The 20,540-nt window shown below is 36.3% G+C and overlaps 1 protein-coding gene across 5 annotated transcripts in view; it reads left to right on the top strand.

Annotated features, from left to right (window-relative positions):
- The window catches only part of RANBP17 (RAN binding protein 17), a 334,844-nt gene that overhangs the window by 219,779 nt on the left and 94,525 nt on the right, over positions 1–20,540 (top strand). For 4 of the 5 annotated variants that reach the window (XM_046668588.1, XM_046668586.1, XM_046668589.1 and 1 more), the window contains one exon: positions 14,244–14,303. The exons of the other annotated variant lie outside the window; for it this stretch is intronic. In XM_046668588.1, the coding sequence (XP_046524544.1) occupies positions 14,244–14,303 (60 nt within the window). The remainder of the gene's footprint in view (positions 1–14,243; positions 14,304–20,540) is intronic. 5 annotated transcript variants of the gene reach the window in all.

Below are 20,540 nucleotides of genomic sequence, written 5' to 3'. Positions count from 1 at the left end.
AAAAATAAAGAAATGCCTTTTTATCAGAGTAATAGAGAAACATTGGATAAAATAACAAGAACCAATGACAGCTTTAGGAACTCTTATACCAAAAGTTGCCCACGACAATAAGGAATTTGTAAATGGGAATAGGCCCAAAGTACGTGTCGTGTCTTTTCTCCTGAAAGCCATGTGTTGAGCTCTATGCTTCATTCCCTAAAAATAGTTCCCGTGAGGTTGCGTAATGCCTTACCTCTCCTTAAAAAACTAACAACAACAACAAAAAGGCAGAAAAAAGCATTACTTTAATTATAAGGTGAGTTTTTAGGTACTAAAAGGACAACATTTCAGAGGAAACCACGTATTGTGTCTAATAGATCCTAGGAGGAAAAATGACCATTTATTAATTACCTATAATATGCAGTGCTGAACATGTCACATAAATGTTCCCTATTCCTTACAGCAGTGTCATGAGAGTCTACCTCCAGCTTTGGTAAGGAAATGCATCCAAGGAGATTTCCTTCTCTTCCTTCCCTTTTACCTGCTACCTTGGACATTGGGGTGAGGTGAGCAAACACTAACAACAAATAAGGCTAAAGACCAAATTTGCATGACATGCATAAAAGAGTTGAAGGAAGACATAGATGATGAGCAATATACCCAAAAAATCTAGAGTACATAGAAAAGTGGATGAGGCTTTCTTTTGTAGAAAGAGCAGAACAAGAAAATAGAATTGTCAAGAGGAGGAATGCCATTTATTGTGTAGCTCCTAGGCGCCATTACTCTACTAGGTGCCTCACATGTGTAATCAGTTTAAGCCTCACAAAAGTCAGGTGGGGTCAGTGCTCTTTTCCTCATTTTACAGAGGGAAGTCTGGGGATCAGCACAGTTAAGTAACTTCCTCAAGGTCACATAGCTACTAAGTGTTGGGACGAGGATAAAACTCAGGTTCTGCGTGTAAAATCCTCTAACACCAGAAAAAAAAAGTAAAATGTTGTACATGTACATTTTTCTGGGAAAGGGTCAATATTTTTAATAGATTCTCAAAGGAATTCATGACCCCCCCCCCCAAAAGTTAGTAACCTCTATATTATGCCATCTTGAGATAAGAGGGACAGGCCAACGAAAATGGAGCTGTGTGAGCCTTGTTTTATATTCCCCTTTTAAACTTTTTCCCAGGTAATAGTAGTAAGTTAAGCCAAGAAGAAAAATATTCTTCACAATCCTTTAGGACTGAAAACCCTAATTTATTTTGTTAGAGAAGTAGTATAGTGTACGGGGTAAGAGTACAGGTTCTGGAGTCAAGTTGCTTAAGTTTAAACCCTAGCTCTACCATTTGTTAGTTCTCTTACCTCAGATAATATACCTAGTTGCTCCATCTCAATTTCCTCGTTGTAAAACTAGAATAGTAATAGTACTTAGCTCAGGGGAGATGTGAACATTAAATTAGTAAATATGTGTAAGGGGTGTAGCAGTGGTTCTTTCCAGGGGTAATTTTACCTCCCAGAGGACATTTGACACTATTTAAAGACATTTTTTGGTTGTCACAATTTAGGGGAGTGATGCCACTGGCATCTAGTAGATAGAGGCAGGGATGCTGCTGAACATTTTACAGTGCACAAGATTGTCCCCTACAACAAAAAATTATCCAGACCAGAATGTCAGTAGTGCTGAGGTTGAGAAACCCTGGATTAGCACAATGACTAGCATATACATTTCAGTAAATATTTGCTATTATTTTATGTTAATGTCCAAGAAAAACATGGAAGAACAAGTGAAATTATGATCCACTCATCTTTTTTGAGCAGCTAAAGAAAAGTAAAAAATTTTAATATCAGATAATAAGCTGTCTGAGCTAATTAATAGCCAGAACTTCAATTTTATGTGGAAAAACCCACTTAAAGAATGTGATTTTGTGATAGTATAAATGACTATAAACTCATTTCTGAGGGTGTCATATATGCTTTTTAAAAAATTTTATAGTTTAATCCTATTTGGTATTGATGTAACTATATATTTTTTAGAGCATTTCGTGATCATATATAAAAAGTAATTGGTTTAAGAACATGGTCTTTGGCATTATTCTGACTTGGGTTCAAATCCCAGTTCTGTCGTGTACAAACTATGTGACTCATAGCCACATCACTTAACTTCCCTGAGCCTCAATTTCTTTAGTAATAAAATTGTGGTATTAATGACTACCTGCTTCATAGAGTTATCATACTGAATAAGTTGGATAAGGCATATAAAGTACTTAGCATAGTGCCTTGCACATAATAAGCGCTTAGTAATTAATAGCTGTTCCTTTATCTACATCATCATTATTACCATCCTTGTCCATGGAACTTCAGTGCCCACAAGTGGTGGGGTAAAAACTAGACATGCCAATAAGGAAGTTGATTGTTAGCAAAGTAAACCTGACCATGGGTTCCTTAGGCCATCATGTATGAGCGATCTAACTTGACATGCTGCCTATACCAGTTCCATAATATCACGCTCAGCTTCCCCGGCCACTCTACGAGGTCTCTTTCCTAGTTTGCTACCTACCAACATCCACTCTCAGCATCCCCAACCCATTTTGAAGATACCCTGGGTCTTGTACACTACTCCTTTTTCTTAATGTCTGTTATGCTCATTTTTCACGTGTCGGTTAAAGTGCCAGGTAGTTATATAGTTATTTTTTTACTTCTTCTTCTTCAAAATCTCATATCATACCAATAAGGGAATTTGAAAGGGAAGAACTCTGTTTCTTATCTGGGTCCTCTCACCATGTGACTGGTAATTTTATTTTTTTAACTTACTGTATTTTCAGCCTAATTCTAAATTATACTGTGTTCTTCTTTGATGTTTTTAGCTTAGTTTGTTCAGAGGCAAAACAGAAGTGTGATATTTTGTGAGAAATTTTGTGTAGTTTGTTTGCATGTGATAAAGAGATGCTTATGATTCTTTTCTTTCTGTTTCTAGAAGCTAATTTATGGCAATTTATTTTTTTACTGTACTTGGGCAGTAGAGAATATAATCTGTAAACATGGTTTAAGATTTGAGTTAGTTTGCATCTATCTATATTAATGCGTTTCATAAGCTAGGCATTATTATCCCTTGATTGGGCTCTTGTTAAAATAATTAAAGCTGGGGCCGGCCCGGTGGCGTAGAGGTTAAGTTCACGCTCTCTGCTTCGGTGGCCCGAGGTTTGCTGGTTCGGATCCCAGTCATGGACCTACGCACCACTTATCTAAACCATGCTGTGGCAGGTGTCCTGCATATAAACTAGAGGACGATGGGCACAGATGTTAGCTGAGGGACAATCTTCCTCAGCAAAAAGGGGAGGATTGGTGGCAGATGTTAGCTCAGAGCTAATCTTCCTCAAAAAAAACAAAAAAATCTAAGGAATGTGTCTTAATTTTGAAGAAAGATAATTTTTCCACCTCTCAAAGATTAAAATAGAGAAACCTGCAAAGAAAAGGAAATTTCATTTTTAAATAACAGATCTCTAGGTTCTTGATTTGCATCCTCTGAGTCAACTGAATGTATCATATGAGCACCAGTAAGCAGATGTTGGGGGGACACAAGTGGGATGTGGAAGCAGGAATCAGCAGCATCTGCAAACTGGCCAATGCTTCTATATTGCTGAACACCTGCTTTTTTGTATTCAGACTGTCAGACCCATCTGCTTTTATATTCTGTTTACCTACTATCAGCCATTTTGGAGTTTTTAAAAGGCTTTAAAAGTGATTGGGAATTCTTCACAATAAGCTAGGAATCCATACCACACTTTAAAAACCCTGTGCTTTTAGGATATTTCCATTTAATCCTCAAGAGAATAGCTACCTTTTAATTTAGGTGCAGTGTGTTATATGTTATGTAATTAAAATGTTTTTCTTGCTTCCCAATTACTTATTCTCAGACATCAACATTTAAATTGCCTAAACAGATACTTGGCCATAATGTGATATATTAACAACAGATGCATAGTGACTGAATGTAAATGATGGTTTACTTATCCTTTCTCGTTAAAAAAGAAAGAAAAGCATTGTAAAAATTAATGAAAATTCCTAATTCTTTATAAGCTTATTTTCTAGATATGCAACTGATGTTCTCAGTAAAGATAGTCTTTATAAAGTACCTATTATGCACCAGATACTGCACTAGGCATTTTGTCCAAATTATTGCTAATCCTCTCTGCAGTCTTACAAGGTAGGTATTATTATCTTTCATTTTGTAGATGAAGAAATTGATTCTCAGAGAAGTTGAGAAAATTGTTCAGGGTCACACTTGAGACTGGGGATTTGAACTCTCGTTTCTCTGGCTCTTCTACACTGCTTTTCAGAAACATCGTCATATCAAAGAAACGGTCCAGTATGTGATAAAAGGTTTCTGTATAAGGAATCAGGGATGGTACATTTTATTTAGTTGCAGGTGAGCACACTTCATTTGGTTTGTGAAGTTCCTGACTCTTTCTACTCATTGATAGTCTATAGGCATTTTATTTTCTTCCGTAGTTATTGAGAAATACTTTTTGCACTTAGTCCTCTGCTTCTGCGTTTTTCAAGATTTTTAAAAAGTGCTTTTATGTAAAAATAAAGAAAAGGAACAAGTATGGACCTGTTTCTAAAAGTTTACGACAGCTAATTTGTTTTTTCCTTGAGCAGAAATTTCTGTCTGTCAACATAAGGTCCCTAGTAGCCTTTCGAGATTGTAGTCAGAATTGAATGGCTATATTGTTACATGTTTTTTGACCTTTCTCACTACATAAAAATGTAATCAGTGCAGAATAGACCCAAAAGATACAGTTGTTCAAATGATTTAAAAGCACAGTGTTAATAGATACAATCTATATTTATATTTCATTTTTTTAGAGCACAGCTCACATATACACTATGAAAATCAACAGTATGAAAGTATTAGGCCTCTTCAGCCTAGAAAGGTAAACACTTAAGAGGATAGATCGTGTTTTTGTTTTTTTTAATCAGGATATTGGTAGGACTTGAAAATTTCTTAAATCTTTCAGTTCAGGAACCCCTTAGCCCTACGTTAAAAGTTCGGGGAAAATAAGAGGAATTCTATTTTCTGTGGTAAATAATAAGATTTATGGAACTTATTTTTCCAAGCAGTGCCACAAACTGAAAGTACAGATAGATTTGATAGGTCCTGAAATGAAAGATTCTCAGCTGGTTATTAAGGAAAGATAGAAATATCTGGGCTATATCTCTAACCTTTGAGTTTAGTGGTCATGGTTAGAGTGTAGGTCATTGGAGTCGTAATCAGAGACAGTAAGAGAACGGAATGAGCCATTGAACTGGTGTGTTGTGTTCTTATGTAATTAACATAGGCAGTAGTAATCTCCTTCAAGTTCCTGGCCTACCTCAGACCTTCTTCTTGTTCAAGAAAATAGAGCCACAGTAGTCACAATTTTGCCACCTTTGCATTTCTCTTCAATTCCCAACCCTAACTACTTTCCTTCAGTAACACAACTGAGGCCGAGATAGATTTCTTTTCCACATTCAGTACTTACTTTTGGATCAATAGATTTAGTCTTATTTTGGTACGTATTTAATTAAAATCTTATGAGCAGATGAACTTCCCCAAAGGAACTGGGTGTAAGAGGATGGAGGGCACTCTCAGTTCAAGGATGTGGAAAATAGAAATTTTTAACCGAAAATAAAGAATTAGAAAAATGAGAAACCAAAGAGTAGTGTGTCCATGAAGGTCAGAATTTCAAGGAGAGGGAGGAAACGCATGGTATCAGAGACAACAAAGGGTTCAAGAAGGATAAAAGCTTGACCTCTCTGGCTGTGGCCCATCATACACGCTGTAGTTGGACAAATCTTACCACTTTCGTCCTAGGTCTCTTCCCACGCAAAGGCCTTTCTGTTGCCTTCATCAAGCCAGCAGTCCTCGGTTTCTAAGGTGTTCCATAATCTAGCTCCACTTACTAGCCAATTTTAGTTCCCACAGCTCCCCTCTTTCAGGCTGACTGTCACCATCTTTATTAGATTATATTTTTTTCTTTTTTCTTCTCCCAGCCCCTCCGCAATCACCATCTGTCAATGTTCTATTCAAGTATGCAGTCTTACAGTTCTTAATATCTGGGTCATATTCATTAAAACTTAGTTAAATAATAATGATAATGATAGGGGTAGCATTCATTTAGTGTTTATTATATGCCAGGCACTATGATGATAAGCTTTTATATGCATTATATCTTGTAAGCCTCAAAATAATCTTATGATGAAGGTGTTCTTAACCCTAGTTCTACCATAAAGTAACTTGACTGAGAATACAATGATAGGAAGTAGTGTGCACAAGATTTGACCTTTAGGTCTATCTAACTCTAAATCCATTAAAAGGATGAGCTGTAATTCCGCATCTTACTCGTTAAGTGTTTTCTGCTCTGTGTCCTTATTTTCTTAACAAAGTTTGAAATTCTTGAGGACAGAGGTAATGTCCTATGCATATCTTATGTCTGTCAAAACAAGTAGGACAGTGCTAGATCATCAACTATTTTCTTATTGATTGATTGAATATGGATTAGATAGGGTGAGATGGTCAGATTTCATGGTGACAAAAGCAGAGAAATTTTCTTCTGATTCTAGTCATTTTTCTGAACTATGTGTTGTTAATTAGAGCAATGTTTTATTAGGCGACAGTGGATTGGAACCAGCCAGTGTTCAGTTTCTAGGGATTGTAAATTAGAAAAGGATCCGTACTAATTCCCACATACCTTGCCCTAAGCATCTCTTCCATCTGGATGTTCCTGAGTTACATCCTTTTGTAATAAACCTGTAGTTTAGTAAGTAAAATGTTTCTCTAGCCATTCTAGCAAATTAATCAAACCCAAGGCAGGGGTCATTAGAATCTTCAGTCTATAGGTAATTGGTCAGAAGTACAGGTGACAACCTGGACTTTCAATTGGTTTCTGAATTAGAGGCAGTCTTGTGGGACTGAGCCCTTAACCTGTGGGATCTGGTACTATATCTAGGTAGATAGTGTCAGAATTGAGTTAAATTTGTGGGACACCTGATCGGTGTCTACTGAAAATTGGAGAATTGCTTGGTGATGTTGGAAAAAAACATATTTGAATTTCAAATATATGTAATTGCCTACTAGATGCTAAACAATCAGTCACAGTATTGACTAGAGAGAGAGTCTTGCCGTCACAGACTGGTGGAGAACACAGACAAAGCTAACAGGCAGTCACTGTTCAATATGATGAGGCCCATGATTGATATTCAGAAGAACAGTGGGAACATATAGGAAGACACCTAATGTAATCTTGGGCAAGTCCAGGAAAGATTCCCAGGAGATGCTTGGGGTTTCTTTTAGTGGCATTCAAGTCTGTGTATTACATAAACAGTTAAGTAAAATAGAACTAGGAAGATTGCACAACGGTGCAAAAAGAGGCCAGAAGAGTCCAGCTTTATGCTTTTTACTTTCTGATTCAAGATAGTAAAACAAGACCAAGAAGTCTAAATATCAGTACAGTTTAGATTACTTACCAAATTAAAGAGGTTGATGACAAAGTGAATGTTCCATTGCTTCTAAGAAGGTGGTTAGTAAAAGAAATAAATTCCCCTACTCCTCACAATTGGCGCCAAGAACCACCCGCTACTTCCACTGTCAGATAGGTGCCAGATATAAGTCAAGGTTATTTTCTATGCATTAAATGAAATAGCACCCAATAAAAAGTTTAATTTGGATTTACCAGAATAAATGTCTGCTGCTAGGAGGCAGTGTTCTCAAACAATGAGAATTGTGAATAGGAAGTTGGAGAAGAAGCCATTTTACTCTGTAATCTTTAGCAATTTCCTAACCACTCTTTGATTTTCCCCATCTTAAAAAAAAGAGGTTCATGATACCCACCCTGTCTGCTTCGAATGTACAATTTTTAATGGTCCAAGAGAGACAGTATAATGAATGAGCCCTCTCTCTGCCAAAAGGAAGATAATCCAACTAATTAGAGATTTAGAATAAAATTTTATCAATGAGATATAGGAGGGAGAGAAGGGGGCCATAGAAAAAGTAGGTATTTTGTCAGCTACTTTCCTTGGTTGCTAATTGACAATTTTATCACTTTAAATCAGCCACAGTATAGGGAAAGGGCATGATTTCAAAAAACATGAGCATTTGCTATTAAAAAGAAGCAAACGATAAATTAGAAAGTGTACCAGGATTCTCTACATATATGGATATACGGCTTATAGAATATTATTATTATCAATGCAATGATTCTGCTGTAAAAAATCTGTGAAGATGAAATAAAATTATTCATTGAACTCTTCAAAAAAGATATCTCCTACAAATTCCTAATTGTTAATTATCATGATCAAGCTGATTTCAAAAGAAGGGGAGAAAAAGTAGATTTGAATGGAGAAATGGAGTGCTATAGATTATAGAATTTTTTGTTCATTTGTATAGTGGGCTGTCATCTTGAAGTAAATGTGAAATGGAACAAAGTTGTTTGTGCTTTGAAGATTAAAGTATTGTTCATCATGCATAATTGAACAAAGTTGAAATTTTGTAGGTATGAAACAAACAAAAAGCCACAGCTAAGATAGCTATTACAGGAAATGGAGGAAATTAATAATAAAAGACAATACACTACCTCATAAATACATGCTCATCATGAGATTAGAGGATGAGAGCATTAAGCAAATACCCTGATTAATTTAACAATTTAATCCTGGAATCGAAGTACAGATATTTCAGAATTTATTTGTACATAGACAAACCAGAAAAACTAAATAAACAGCTTACTTTTATAAAGTAAGATTTTTAGGCAGTTCTTGTGGATATGTGAAGATAATATCCTTTTAAAATAAAGATTATAACTAAGCAAGACATGTTTGTTGTGAATATTTCTTAAATAAATAGCCAAGTTTCTATGTCCTTTGAAAAATACTAAATATTTAAAGGATTTGGGGCATTTCTACCTTACATGCAGTGATCTTGCCTTTTATAATTTGTTCTAAGAAACTGCTAGGAGCTATGATTTTTAAAAGACTGCATTATACTAGGAATGTAAATTAGGGGGAAAAAAGGTACTTTCTTAGGTCTCAGTATTCAGAGTAGAGTTTAAATTACCTCTGCTTAGAACATTTTTGAATACCTTTTTGATACATAAAATAACTTATCAAAACATATTTTTAAATAAATTTTGGAGGATTTTTAGAAAGTGCAAATAGTGTAAGAGTAGTTGACTAGAAAAGCTTTTATTTTATATCATGTCAACACTTGTGAATCACTTTATTTTTTTTCCTATCAGCTATTTGGTAAAAGCCCACAATTTGCCAAAGTGGTTAATAGAACACAAATATAGACATTTCATGTGATGTACCATGTAAATGTAAACCTTTGTAGTTACATGTTTTTGTAGCAAGAGAATTGTTTTAAAAGGCATGTAATTTATTAGCTATCGGTAGCTTCTTTATTGCCTTGCCGCGCTGCAGTAATAAATAAAAGAAAGTGAACTGATTTTACAAATGGCACACAAGGTGCACATTTTGTGGGAAAAAAGTCTTTTTTTAAAGAATTGGCATTAAATCCTTTTTTTGTGATGACAAAGAGGCTAAGAGTGCAAACTGTATTTTCTGTTTATCGAAAACAGTCTTTTTTTCTCGGGGGCATTTTTTCCTATGATCATCAAGGGATTTCAAAAGCAATAAAGTGTGGAATCATTGTTCGACTTGAACAGTATTAAAACTTAGGTTTTAATTTCAGTGAAGTAATAAGATTTGAACCTGTCTCACATTACAGCACTGTAAGGCATTTAGCAATTGTATTTTAAAAGAGGTTTTTAAGATGCAGCTCACTTGTAAGCTAACTGTCTGTCCGTAATTAATAGTTTTTCTTCAGCATAAGCTGTTGTGATCAGATCAAGAAATATCTGGGTTTTTAGTAACACATTATGATAATTGTGAGTGTTTATTCTTAATTAGTCTAAACATCTAATAATTTTCAGCTTCTCTGGCTGCTTAAAAAGAGAGAGTGACGTTTAAAACTACAGTGTATCTTTGGGCTTTTAAAAATATGAACGTACATGCACATGTATATTTCAATAAGCTTTACACCCAGCAAGATTATATATCAGTTGACTCATTCATTAACCAGATATTTTTATCCTTCAATGTCATTTCCTTATTTTTAGACATCACATCTGTGTATGTAAAAAATGTTGCCAGATACAGTACTCTATGTACAGCTTAACCCAAACTGACAATCTGGATTCTTCAGTACTCAATATTGAAACTTATCATTACTTCTCAAAAAAGGCTTTAAAATATGAGCATTTCTATTAGATCAATGTGGCAACATACTTGCTGATGAAAGATTGTAGTTACCATTTTGAATTGCTATTGAAAATAATTGCCTCTACAAAAGGAAACATCTGTATGATAGCGCATGGTTAAAGCTGCCATCAATTTTTAACATTTGAGGGTTGAGCTATGACCTTTTATGATGACTGTGAACAGTAACTGCCTCCATTAGCCATAAGTTTTGTTTCTTTATTTTAGTAGATGGCCTAGACTGTAAATATTAGAGAATCTGAAATAAATCAACATATTATCCTAAGGATACAAAACGTAAGAGCTATTTGTGGTTGGGAACCTTTGACAGATAGTTTGGATGAAGCAGATGATTGCCTGCCCAGCGTATCTGGTCTCCATTGCTATGCCTGCAGGCAGTTTAGTGCTATGGTTGTATATTGATGTCAGGGTTAGTACTGAGTGGCTAGCAGTGACAGATGTCTATAATTACAGGCAATGCTTCCAGTATTTCTGAAAAGCCAGCCTATGTTGAACAATTATCTTATTTCTGCCTTGCCAAAGAGCATGTTCCAATTGCTGGTATTAGCGATGGTGAATATAGTGCTTCATCTGCTGCCTTGGGACGAATGTGGGAAAAGCGCTTGGTTATAAAACATAAATGCAAAATATTTTTTCAACATTTTGAATTAGTTAAGTTCAGTGTTTTCCTAATTTTTATCTCCCCATAATGTTTCTGTTGAAGGAATCTTGAAATGATAAAAACACATTTGGCATGCTTATTGGGATTTTATCCTCCCCTAGGCCTGCGTGGCTCCCCAGCGCCAGTATCGTTTGCTTTACTGAATAGATGTGTTTAAGCAAAGTTGGCTTTGAAACAACTTTCCCCAAGGGGAATTGCATTTTCTTATTGACTCCCATTACAAAATTGGAAGTACATTTCCATGGGAAGACAATTTCCCACACTTTTTAATAAGGAATATTATAAAATGATAGACAATGCTGAAATGTGTGAAACAGCTTAGTACATTGGTAGCTTTACATTTGCTGAGAATTGCAATTTTCAACTTTTGTTTTGACCCTAAGCCTTTGGCCACTTATTTTCCTTTCCCTTTTCCGAGTGTTCATGACCTCTTCCTTCCATGCTCCCTCTTGGCCCACCTTCCTGACTCATTAGAAATGTTTTCATGCTTAATGGTCCCAGTTCTCAACTTTTTTCCTGGTCATTTGTGTTTGTGAGACATAGACTATAATATCACATTCCCAGCAGGTGCAGCTAAATACTCTCCAACCTTAACATTCTTGAAGTTCCTAGAGTTCAAGGGACTGGATATTAAAACATTATCTATGCTGTAAGTTACTAATTCTGTATTTTCAGGTAATATAGAGTGAGAAATTCCTAGGAAATATCATTTGAGAATATGTTTTATCTTCAACCTTAATCTAACCTGTACTGTGTTTCTACTTTGTGCTTACCTCTACTTTGTGAAGTTATCCATCACATTTTCTCATTTAGTCTTCTCAGCAATATTCTATTTTGTAGGTATGATTATCTTTGTTTTAGGGAATATGAAAAAGATTTCAGAAAGTTTAAAAACTTGTTCAGTGGCAGTCCCTGGATTTGGAACAATCCATCATACTCTAAACCCAAGTTTGCTTTCCACTGTGTCACATTGCCTATGTATGTATTTTGGCATGAGCCCAGGCATGATCAGTTTTAGTGTAAGACCGTCATCACAAGTTTCATCTCCATATTTGCTGTTTTATTTCCCAAGGAAAAAACTCATCTCTGCAATCACAGATTGGACCCCTAGTCCTGGCTAGCCATCAGTCACAAGAGAACTAAGCTAGATCCTAAATATTCAATATAATCCATTTTACTATAGGAGAAGCAACTCAACCCATAGTCTAGTGTCAGAGATCAATGTTATATTCATATATGAAAGGCAGCCCCTTTCTATTCTTGCTTGGGCCTATCACACAAAAACTCCTTTGATAATTTAAAACTCTTAATGTTGGTGTTTTGGAACCCAAAGATTGACACATCCATTGCCAATCTTCCTCACCAAAAAAAAAGAAAAGAAAAGGACTGTAGTCTGGGTGCATGCCTCATAATCTTAATGTCAGACTAATGTTTGACAATGTATTACTTAATAATAGTGGCCATTTACTAACCACCTATTCTAACGGCTAGTAACTAAATTCATTTGGTGCTTACTGTGTACCGAAATCTTTCCAAGTTTTCCTAACACTGTGTTAGCAGTGCTATAAGTAATATAACATTTGATGACAATAATAATAATAGCTAACACTTACAGAAATTTTCCTATGTGCCAGGACTAAGTGCTTTACATAAAGTAACTACTTTAATCCTCTCAAAAATTCCGTAAATTAGGTCCTACTATCCTTCTCAGTTTTTATTTGAGAAAACTAAGGTTTAAAGGGTAAGCAGCTTGTTCAAAATCGCATAGTAAGTGGTGGAATCCAGCTAGTCTTGGGTTTCAGAATCCATCCTTAACCGGTTGACTAGACTACCTCCTAATTTGTGATATTACTTGTTGTGATATTATTCTTTCCATTTTACAGATGAAGAAACTGAGACTCTGAGATGCTAAATAATTTAACTAGGGTTAGAGAGTTAGTTCATTAAGCAAAAACATTTATTGAATGTGTGTTATCTGCCAAGCACTGTGTGAGGCTAGCAAGTAGCAGAGTCCCACTTAAACCGCATGTGCACTGCATTCCACATGCATTCTATGTTTCCTCCTAGTTTAAGCTACCTGAAATATGTACTCAATTAACTTGCTCATTTCTCCTCTTACTGAGAGGAGAATATGTTTCTTGGGCAACCACGTATCATCTTGGTCCACCAATTGGGCTTTTGCATATGTTATAGCTAACGTTCAACATAGAAGTGTCAGTAAGAAGGCTAGGATGGAAGCAGGAGTTAGCCTATTGCTGCAGATATTGTCTGCTCAGAAGAACCAGATATTAGTGTTTAAAGGAGTTAATGGACCAACAAGAAGTGAACTCTGATCCATTGCATTTGGGGTAAAGTTAAAGTTTTCACTAACTAGGCTAGTGTGAGAGACAGGAATTGAAAGGTATAAAGGGACTATAGGAACAACATTTTTAGTAAAATTTGAGAATATAAAGAAAAGAGCTGATTTGAAAGAGTAGTAAAAATATAGATGATGTCTTTGACCTCCCCCTGCCTTTTTCATTCCTTGGGCCATTATTCCTCTACTCTTCATGTCAGGTCGTTCTTCCCAGAGGGACAGAGAGTTGACTATCTCTTAGGAGGAAGGTACAGAAGTTGTTTTAGTTGTAGAAAATAGGACATGTTTCCAAGAGGCAATGTGGAGGCCGATATATTAATAGGAAACATATGGATAAAATAAACGTTTGAAGTAGAGATGAGGACCTGGGGAAGCTCTCAACACGCACTATAACTATAATTTGGTATGCTTAAAGAGGATTTGGGGGAGAGTGTGAGTACGAGAATTGCATTAAGTAGTGGAAGACTCAATGATTTACTTGCTTTCTGAATGACTACAGAAATGAGTTCCATTTATTACAGGTGTACTTTCACCCATCAAAAGGTAACTTGACCTACTTAAATCATTAGCTCCAGTTGCTACACTTGCATAATGAGAGTGCCTCATGGGAAACAATGGTACTAAGAGATCTTAAAAACAGTTCTGTCAAATATTATTTATAATTTGTTCTTTTTAAGGGCTGTCCTTTAGTAATCGGTTTCTTGAATTATTCCATGGAAACAAACCCATTGTAATCCGTATAACCACATGCAGACTTGGAACAGCACTTAACCATGCCACTGTTCATTGCCTCCAGAATAAAATCAAAGTCCCAAGAATATTTTAAGTGACAGCCACAAAGATCCTGAGCCACATTCTCCCTGTATTTGAAATTGGGAAGGCCTTCTGCTCTTCTCTTACCCCTGACGCTAGGTGGCAGGTCCCTAAACTCTGTGCTTTTTAGGTTGTACGCCTGAAGAGTGATGTGTCCAGAGTTCCAGAGAAGGCTTGGAAAATAGTTAAGGTGAGTTGAGTTGCTGGTTGTTGTGGTGGATCACCAGTCTTTATGCCTGTCTCAGCACAGCCCCAGATCCTTATTACCAAAGTAGACACGTGCTCACAGTGCTTAGTATAGGGGTACATTGTCTTGGTTCCCTTTTTTATACAGTATGTAATCCTACAGTGTGCATGGTTTATAACCAAATGTTCAACAGTCAGCTAAGAAGCAGTGGTAACTGCAAAGACTGTCTAGTGTGATTGCATAGTGTGAAAATATCCCAGGTTTTTTTATTATAATATTTCTGAAGTGGCCAGTTCTAACCAGTTATTCAGACCTGAAAGGAAACAGTTTGATTTGGCTACGTTTGAATATCATCTGTTATTGAACGGAATCTATAGTACATTTATCTCTTGTGCCAGAATATGTTTCTGGCTGATAACTTTCAGAGGTGTGGAGGATTAGAATAAACGGAATCTTTTATTTCTTTATTCCCTACCTCTACCATCAGCCTGTCACAAACTTCATCCAGCATCAACTTCTTTGCTCCAAAATCTAGTCATCTCATCTTGTAAATTTGCTGTTGCAAAGAATTATAAATAAAATACCTGAAATGCAGCTTTAAACCATGGTCTCAGAACCTTCTATCAAAGTTAGTCAAGCCTTCTTCCAGTAACCTTGTGCCATAGCTGTGGTTAGCTGCTTCTTATATGGGCTTGGGAACATAATATATTACCCCCGGCTTTACCATGGCTTTAGCCACAGAAGACTAGTTTAACAGAAGCTTGGCCCCAGACATGGAATGAGTTGGCAGCCAGCAAGAGCAAAGCTGTGTCAGGACAAATGTACACTCCCCATCTTCTCTAGTTGGCTTTCAGCTGGTTGCACCACAGGAGTCTTTCTATGGGCTGTGTATCCTGTGACCAATAACTGGTGCACTCAACCCAGGTCCCTCTTGGCTAGTGAAAGCCTGTCGGGAGACATTAGGTTCATGCTGGTGAAGATCCTTAGTCAGTGGCTCCCTGAAGGAAAAGGAGGCAAACAGCCAGCTTCTGTTGAACAGGTGGTAGTTAGACCTTAGATGTGGTCAAGGTTGGGAGGGAAAGAATCTCTCCAAAATTACCAGTATTGCTGGTTTTCACACTGTACCCATACGTCTCTTTCTAATAAATGATTGTTTAGAAACTAGTCTAAAAATATCTCTGGCAGCATCTGGAGTCCTTCCTTAGCAGTCTGGATTTGGGCCCAAGTTAGGAATGGAAACCCCACTGGGGTGCAAGCAAAAGAGGAAGCATGTTCTTAGCCATGCATCAGTGGAGGCCCCTACTGGGAGAGGGGATTATCACAAGGCAGCAGGCAGCCCTGCACCCCAGCCTGCTGAGTTCATGCTTTGTGCCACAGGATGTGGAGCGAAGGAAATGTGAGGCCAAAGTGGTCGCTCCAAGTTTTCTTATACAATGGCTTATTCAAGCAGATTGGGAGTGCCTCTTAAGAGATTTGTTAGGTACATGTCCCCTTAGCAAGATGACCACCACAGATGGTGGGTTCAGATATTCTAACTGAAATAAATACTTAACATTCATATTTATTTTATATTTCCATAGCCAGCTTTTCTTTATCAGATGCCATTCTGTATTCCCCTGGATGAGACAAGCAAATTCGTAACCTTTTACCGCTTGGTTTCCAACATAAATTATGGTTCTAAAATTAAATTCTGGCAGAAGATTTTTTTACCTTATTTTGGCCCTCTATTTTGTAGTGTTATTTTAAATGATACAGAAAAATTAGCCAAGATTAATGTGGATCTTTTCAGTACCACTGAGTTTGTGTATTTAATATGTAGCAATGATGTTTGTACCATTAATTCTCTTGATGTGGTCATAGTTAATTGTGATGATCGTGTTTTATTCTGCTTCAGACATTAATGAAAGAGCTCAGTATCTTTAGTTCCAAACGGTTTAAATCTAAGTCATTAAATGCTCTGTAGTTCCCTCTCACACCTCTTCTTCTCCTCCCTCCCCTGCCTTTCACTTTAATGGGTCTCTCTTACAGAAGGCACTGCATTGACCCTAAGGGCACTTGAAGGCTAAGACAAAAATATGTAAATTGGTTTCTTACTCATAATAAGTGAGTTCACACTCAGTTCCAAAATTCTTTTCCTAAAGAACGTTAATGCTTTCATTATATTGGATACTTCCCAGTGACAGGTTTTGTTTTACCAAATTACAACCGGTTAAAAATCTTGATTGATAAGGCATTTCAATAGATTGAAACAGTACTTTAAAATTCACAACAGTTGTCGGGGTTTTTAAAAATTTTGTGGTATCAATTTTGTATTATTGGATGCTAATTTTTGAGAATAAATTGGTTCAGGAAAGTATATCATCTGATGGCAGAATACTTTGTTGTTCATTTCCACAGCACTGCTAATTTTCTACATTGAGCCTGCTTATAAAAGCTCTTTGAGAAGTTATAACATCTTAAACATTTATAGAAGGCCTAAGGGTATTAACTTACTGTAATTTTCTGAAGATTCATTATCCAAAATCTTAATTCATTATAACAACTCTTATGAAAACCTATAGAACCAGTGTTTTCTCTTATTTTCTTATTTGCTCAGAATGAGAGATTCATTGTTCTTTTTAATTTGTTTCATGTGGTGCTTTTGAGTACATTTCATAGAGGGCTGTTATTGAATTTCTGTGACTGTCATTATATATCCATACAACCTTTAGGAACTAATATTCTGTGTTTCCCAGTTCTGTAATCTACTTCAAATTTAAGGATTGACATAATTAGTTTCTTCAAAGTTATAACCAGCATGTTAGAGACAATACTGCAGATACCCAAGACCAAGGATTAGGATTGGAATGAGAAAGCAGTTTAAAAATTATCGCAGCACGTGCTTTTATTCTTTATTAAGTTAAATTTGCAACTCAAAATCCTGTTGCTATTTGTGTGTTTATTCCCTTGTGTGGTTTTCTTATCTTGTCTGGCTTCCCTTTTGAAAACCAGACATAAGATCATGTAAAGTACCTGCACATGCACTGGCAGTGTTCGTCATTTGGTTAGTTGAAAAGTTAAGGGAACGCATTGGGTCATTGGAGCGTTATGTACATATCCAAATGCTCTTTTCTGACATTTAACAGAATCTTCCCAGTAAAATAAATACAGATAAGAAAACAAACATATTAAAACAGTTTTTTAGGAGCATGCCTTCCCAAGTCTGTAATAGTGATAATTTCTTACATTTCTAACAATTTCCTGTATTTCAAGAGCTAGGGAGTTGGCTAACTGTTAACTGGGTAATTTTTCTAGCTGCTAAGGCAAGACCTAGAAGTAGAAAGAATTTGGTTTTGTATCATGAAATTTTGAAGATTTGTGCCTTTAACAAACGCCCTTTCTGACCGTGATTAGAGTATGTTCATTGACTGAATATAGCTGTAAAGATTTCAAAGTTAGTACAGATTTTAAGGTTTTGTTTGTTTTAGCCTTCTCTGTGCCATGTGAAAATCTTCAAGGTAAGCCCCTTCTTACCATTCTGTTATTTTTTATGTAACAAGTCTTCTCTTGAAAAGGTGTTAGCTACAGTTTGAGCACGTGCTGTGAGAAGGGTCTATGAAAGGGGAGCAGGAAGGGAAGAGGCGTTTGTTGAATAACTACTCAATGCCAGGCTCTGTGTTAGGTATCATCATTTAATCTTCCCAAAAGCCCATAAATTAGGTATTATTAATTATTCCTGTTTATAAATTATTAATTATTCCTCTGAGTATTCAAAGAAGGTGAGCTCTTCTTATTGAATCTACAGGGAGAGCTTCTTCAAGAAATATTATTTAAGCATTAAAACCACATCTTTTTAAATAACAAAATTTTACCAGTGGTCACCTCTGGTAAGTGGAATTTTGGACATATTATTTTTACAGAAAAAAAGGTCTGTATAAAAAAATGCCTTTTTATGGGTTGTTTTCCTCTTGTTAAAAAATTATGAATGAAGTAGAATTAGCTAAAATGTGCATTTTAGCGTTATATTCTTTTTACTCATTTAACAAACATTTGTTGAGTATTAGGCCTGGGAGATGAAAGAGCATCATCTCTGCCCTCAGCAAGCTTGTGGTGTAATAGAGAAATACAGGCATATTAAAAAAGAAAGAAGAGAGGGAAGAAGACAGTTTGACAGGCAAACACTGGGTGATAATTTGTGCATCTCTGATTGTGTGGAACACATAACCAAAGGCATAACCATTTGTTTAACTTCGTTGTATCCTTCAGAGAAGGGTGGACAACACGAATGGGCTTTGTCTCTTATTTCTTAGATTTTTGCTTATTTTTCGCTATGATCAAATTATCATAATTGATTCTGAAATAAAAGATTAGGAATCTTGAACTAAAAGTGAGTTTTTTCCTCTTCTTGCATTCCTTTGCCAACTCCTGTATCCTTCTTTAATGATTATTGTGATGTAGTTTCTTCTTGCTGTCATAAAAATTGCTTTTGGTTAGGGGCCAGCCCCGTGGCTTAGTGGTTATGTTCAGCGCACTCCACTTCAGCTGCCCAGGCCTGGTTCCCGGACACAGACCTGCACCACTTGTCAGCCATGCTGTGACAGTGACCCACATACAAAATAGAGGAAGACTGGCACAGATGTTAGTCAGGGCGAATCTTCCTCAAGCAAAAGGAGGAAAATTGGCAACAGGTGTTAGCTTAGGGTGAATCTTCCTCAGCAAAAAAAAAAAAAAAAAAAAAAATTACTTTGGGTGAATGATAAAAGTTTTAATGTTGAAAAACCCTAAATATTGTGTCAGAATTTTTTCTATAGAAAACTTTCATTGACTTGTGTTTTATGATAAACAGTTCTATAGGTATTTCCTCACTGGACAGATAGATTACTTCCCACCCCCAAGTTATGTATGTCTGTGGTATAATTAAATTCCAAGTGTTTGAAGACATTTTCATATTATTTGTGACTTCTCTGAATGATAAGGTGCCTTGGAAAATGTGAGACAGTCTTTAAAAGAAATTCAGTAATCATACATTGATTTTAAATGACCCTGTCACACGTGAAAACAAATCAGATTGTTGCTCTTAATGAGCTTTTCAATTTACTATTCAGTAGATCAGATAAGTGGATTTAAGAGGTAATGATCCTGTTTAGTACTCAAGCTTGACTGTCAGATCCTAGTAGTGGAGAGAAATCCCTGGAGACAAAAGCATTGACACACTGCTAGATGGGATAATGGGAATCAAAGCTAATGGATGATAAAAGGAATGGTGCAAGTTACAAGGATAATTGTGGATTAAAGCACTGCCATGTGTCAATGTTGACTGTTTTTTCTATTATCTTATTGGGTCAAATCTGATGCTTTGAGAAACTGTTTTGACAGCAGAGCACAGCAGACCTGCCTGCCTAGCTTTCTCCTTCCTCTAATGCCAGGGACACAATAGAAAACTTCCTTGTAACAACTATCAATAAAAAAAGATATTTTTAAATGTTAAATTGTCTTAAATGTTTAAAATCACATTTTACTTATTATATTTTTATTATCCAATTGGCATGCATAAAATCAAAATTTGATTAATTCTGAGATTTGCTATTAAAAAATAGCATATATAAAGTCTTGAAAATGTAAAATTTTGATTTTACAAAAATACAATACAGTCGAGTGGAGGAAATGGACATCCAAACAATTACAGTGTGGAAAGCACCATGATAGAAGAATGAAGCAAACGCTGTGGGACCATAAAGGAGAGTGCAACTCACTCTTCCTGGGAAGGCAAGGAAGGCTTCAGAGGAGATAATTTTTGAATGGGATTCGGGGGAAGAGGAGGAAGAAGGCTGATTCAGGCAAAATGAACAGCACATGAACTCATAGAGGTGTGAAATTGCATGAGAAGCCTCAGTGATCCATCAGCATTTCATCGTAGCTTCAGGTTGAGGGAAATGGTAGCAGATGAGGTAGGTTGAGGCCAAGTTGTGAAGGGGCTTGTTTGCCATCAATGTCAGATTTTCCAAGGAACCAGTTCGCTCCCATCCATGAGAGAGGTTTGGATCAGGGTGAGACAAGGGAAACTTCCCTTTCTGCTATTATTCTTCCTTTGAGCCTTTATGTGCTTAAATGTTTCTGATCATTGAAGATTGGTGGTAACTAACTTCCCTAGGTTCTCTCTCTCTTTTGCTCCCTCTTCCCCCAAAACACAGTGATCTTACAAACACAGTGATAGCTTCATTCTAATAAGAGATGAAGGCCTACTCTCATGAGCAGTCACAG

The sequence above is a fragment of the Equus quagga genome, chromosome 7, assembly GCF_021613505.1.
Source record: "Equus quagga isolate Etosha38 chromosome 7, UCLA_HA_Equagga_1.0, whole genome shotgun sequence".
Lineage (NCBI taxonomy): Eukaryota > Metazoa > Chordata > Mammalia > Perissodactyla > Equidae > Equus > Equus quagga.
The sequence above is the reverse complement of the archived record's forward strand: the minus strand, read 5'-3'. Positions and strand labels throughout refer to the sequence as shown.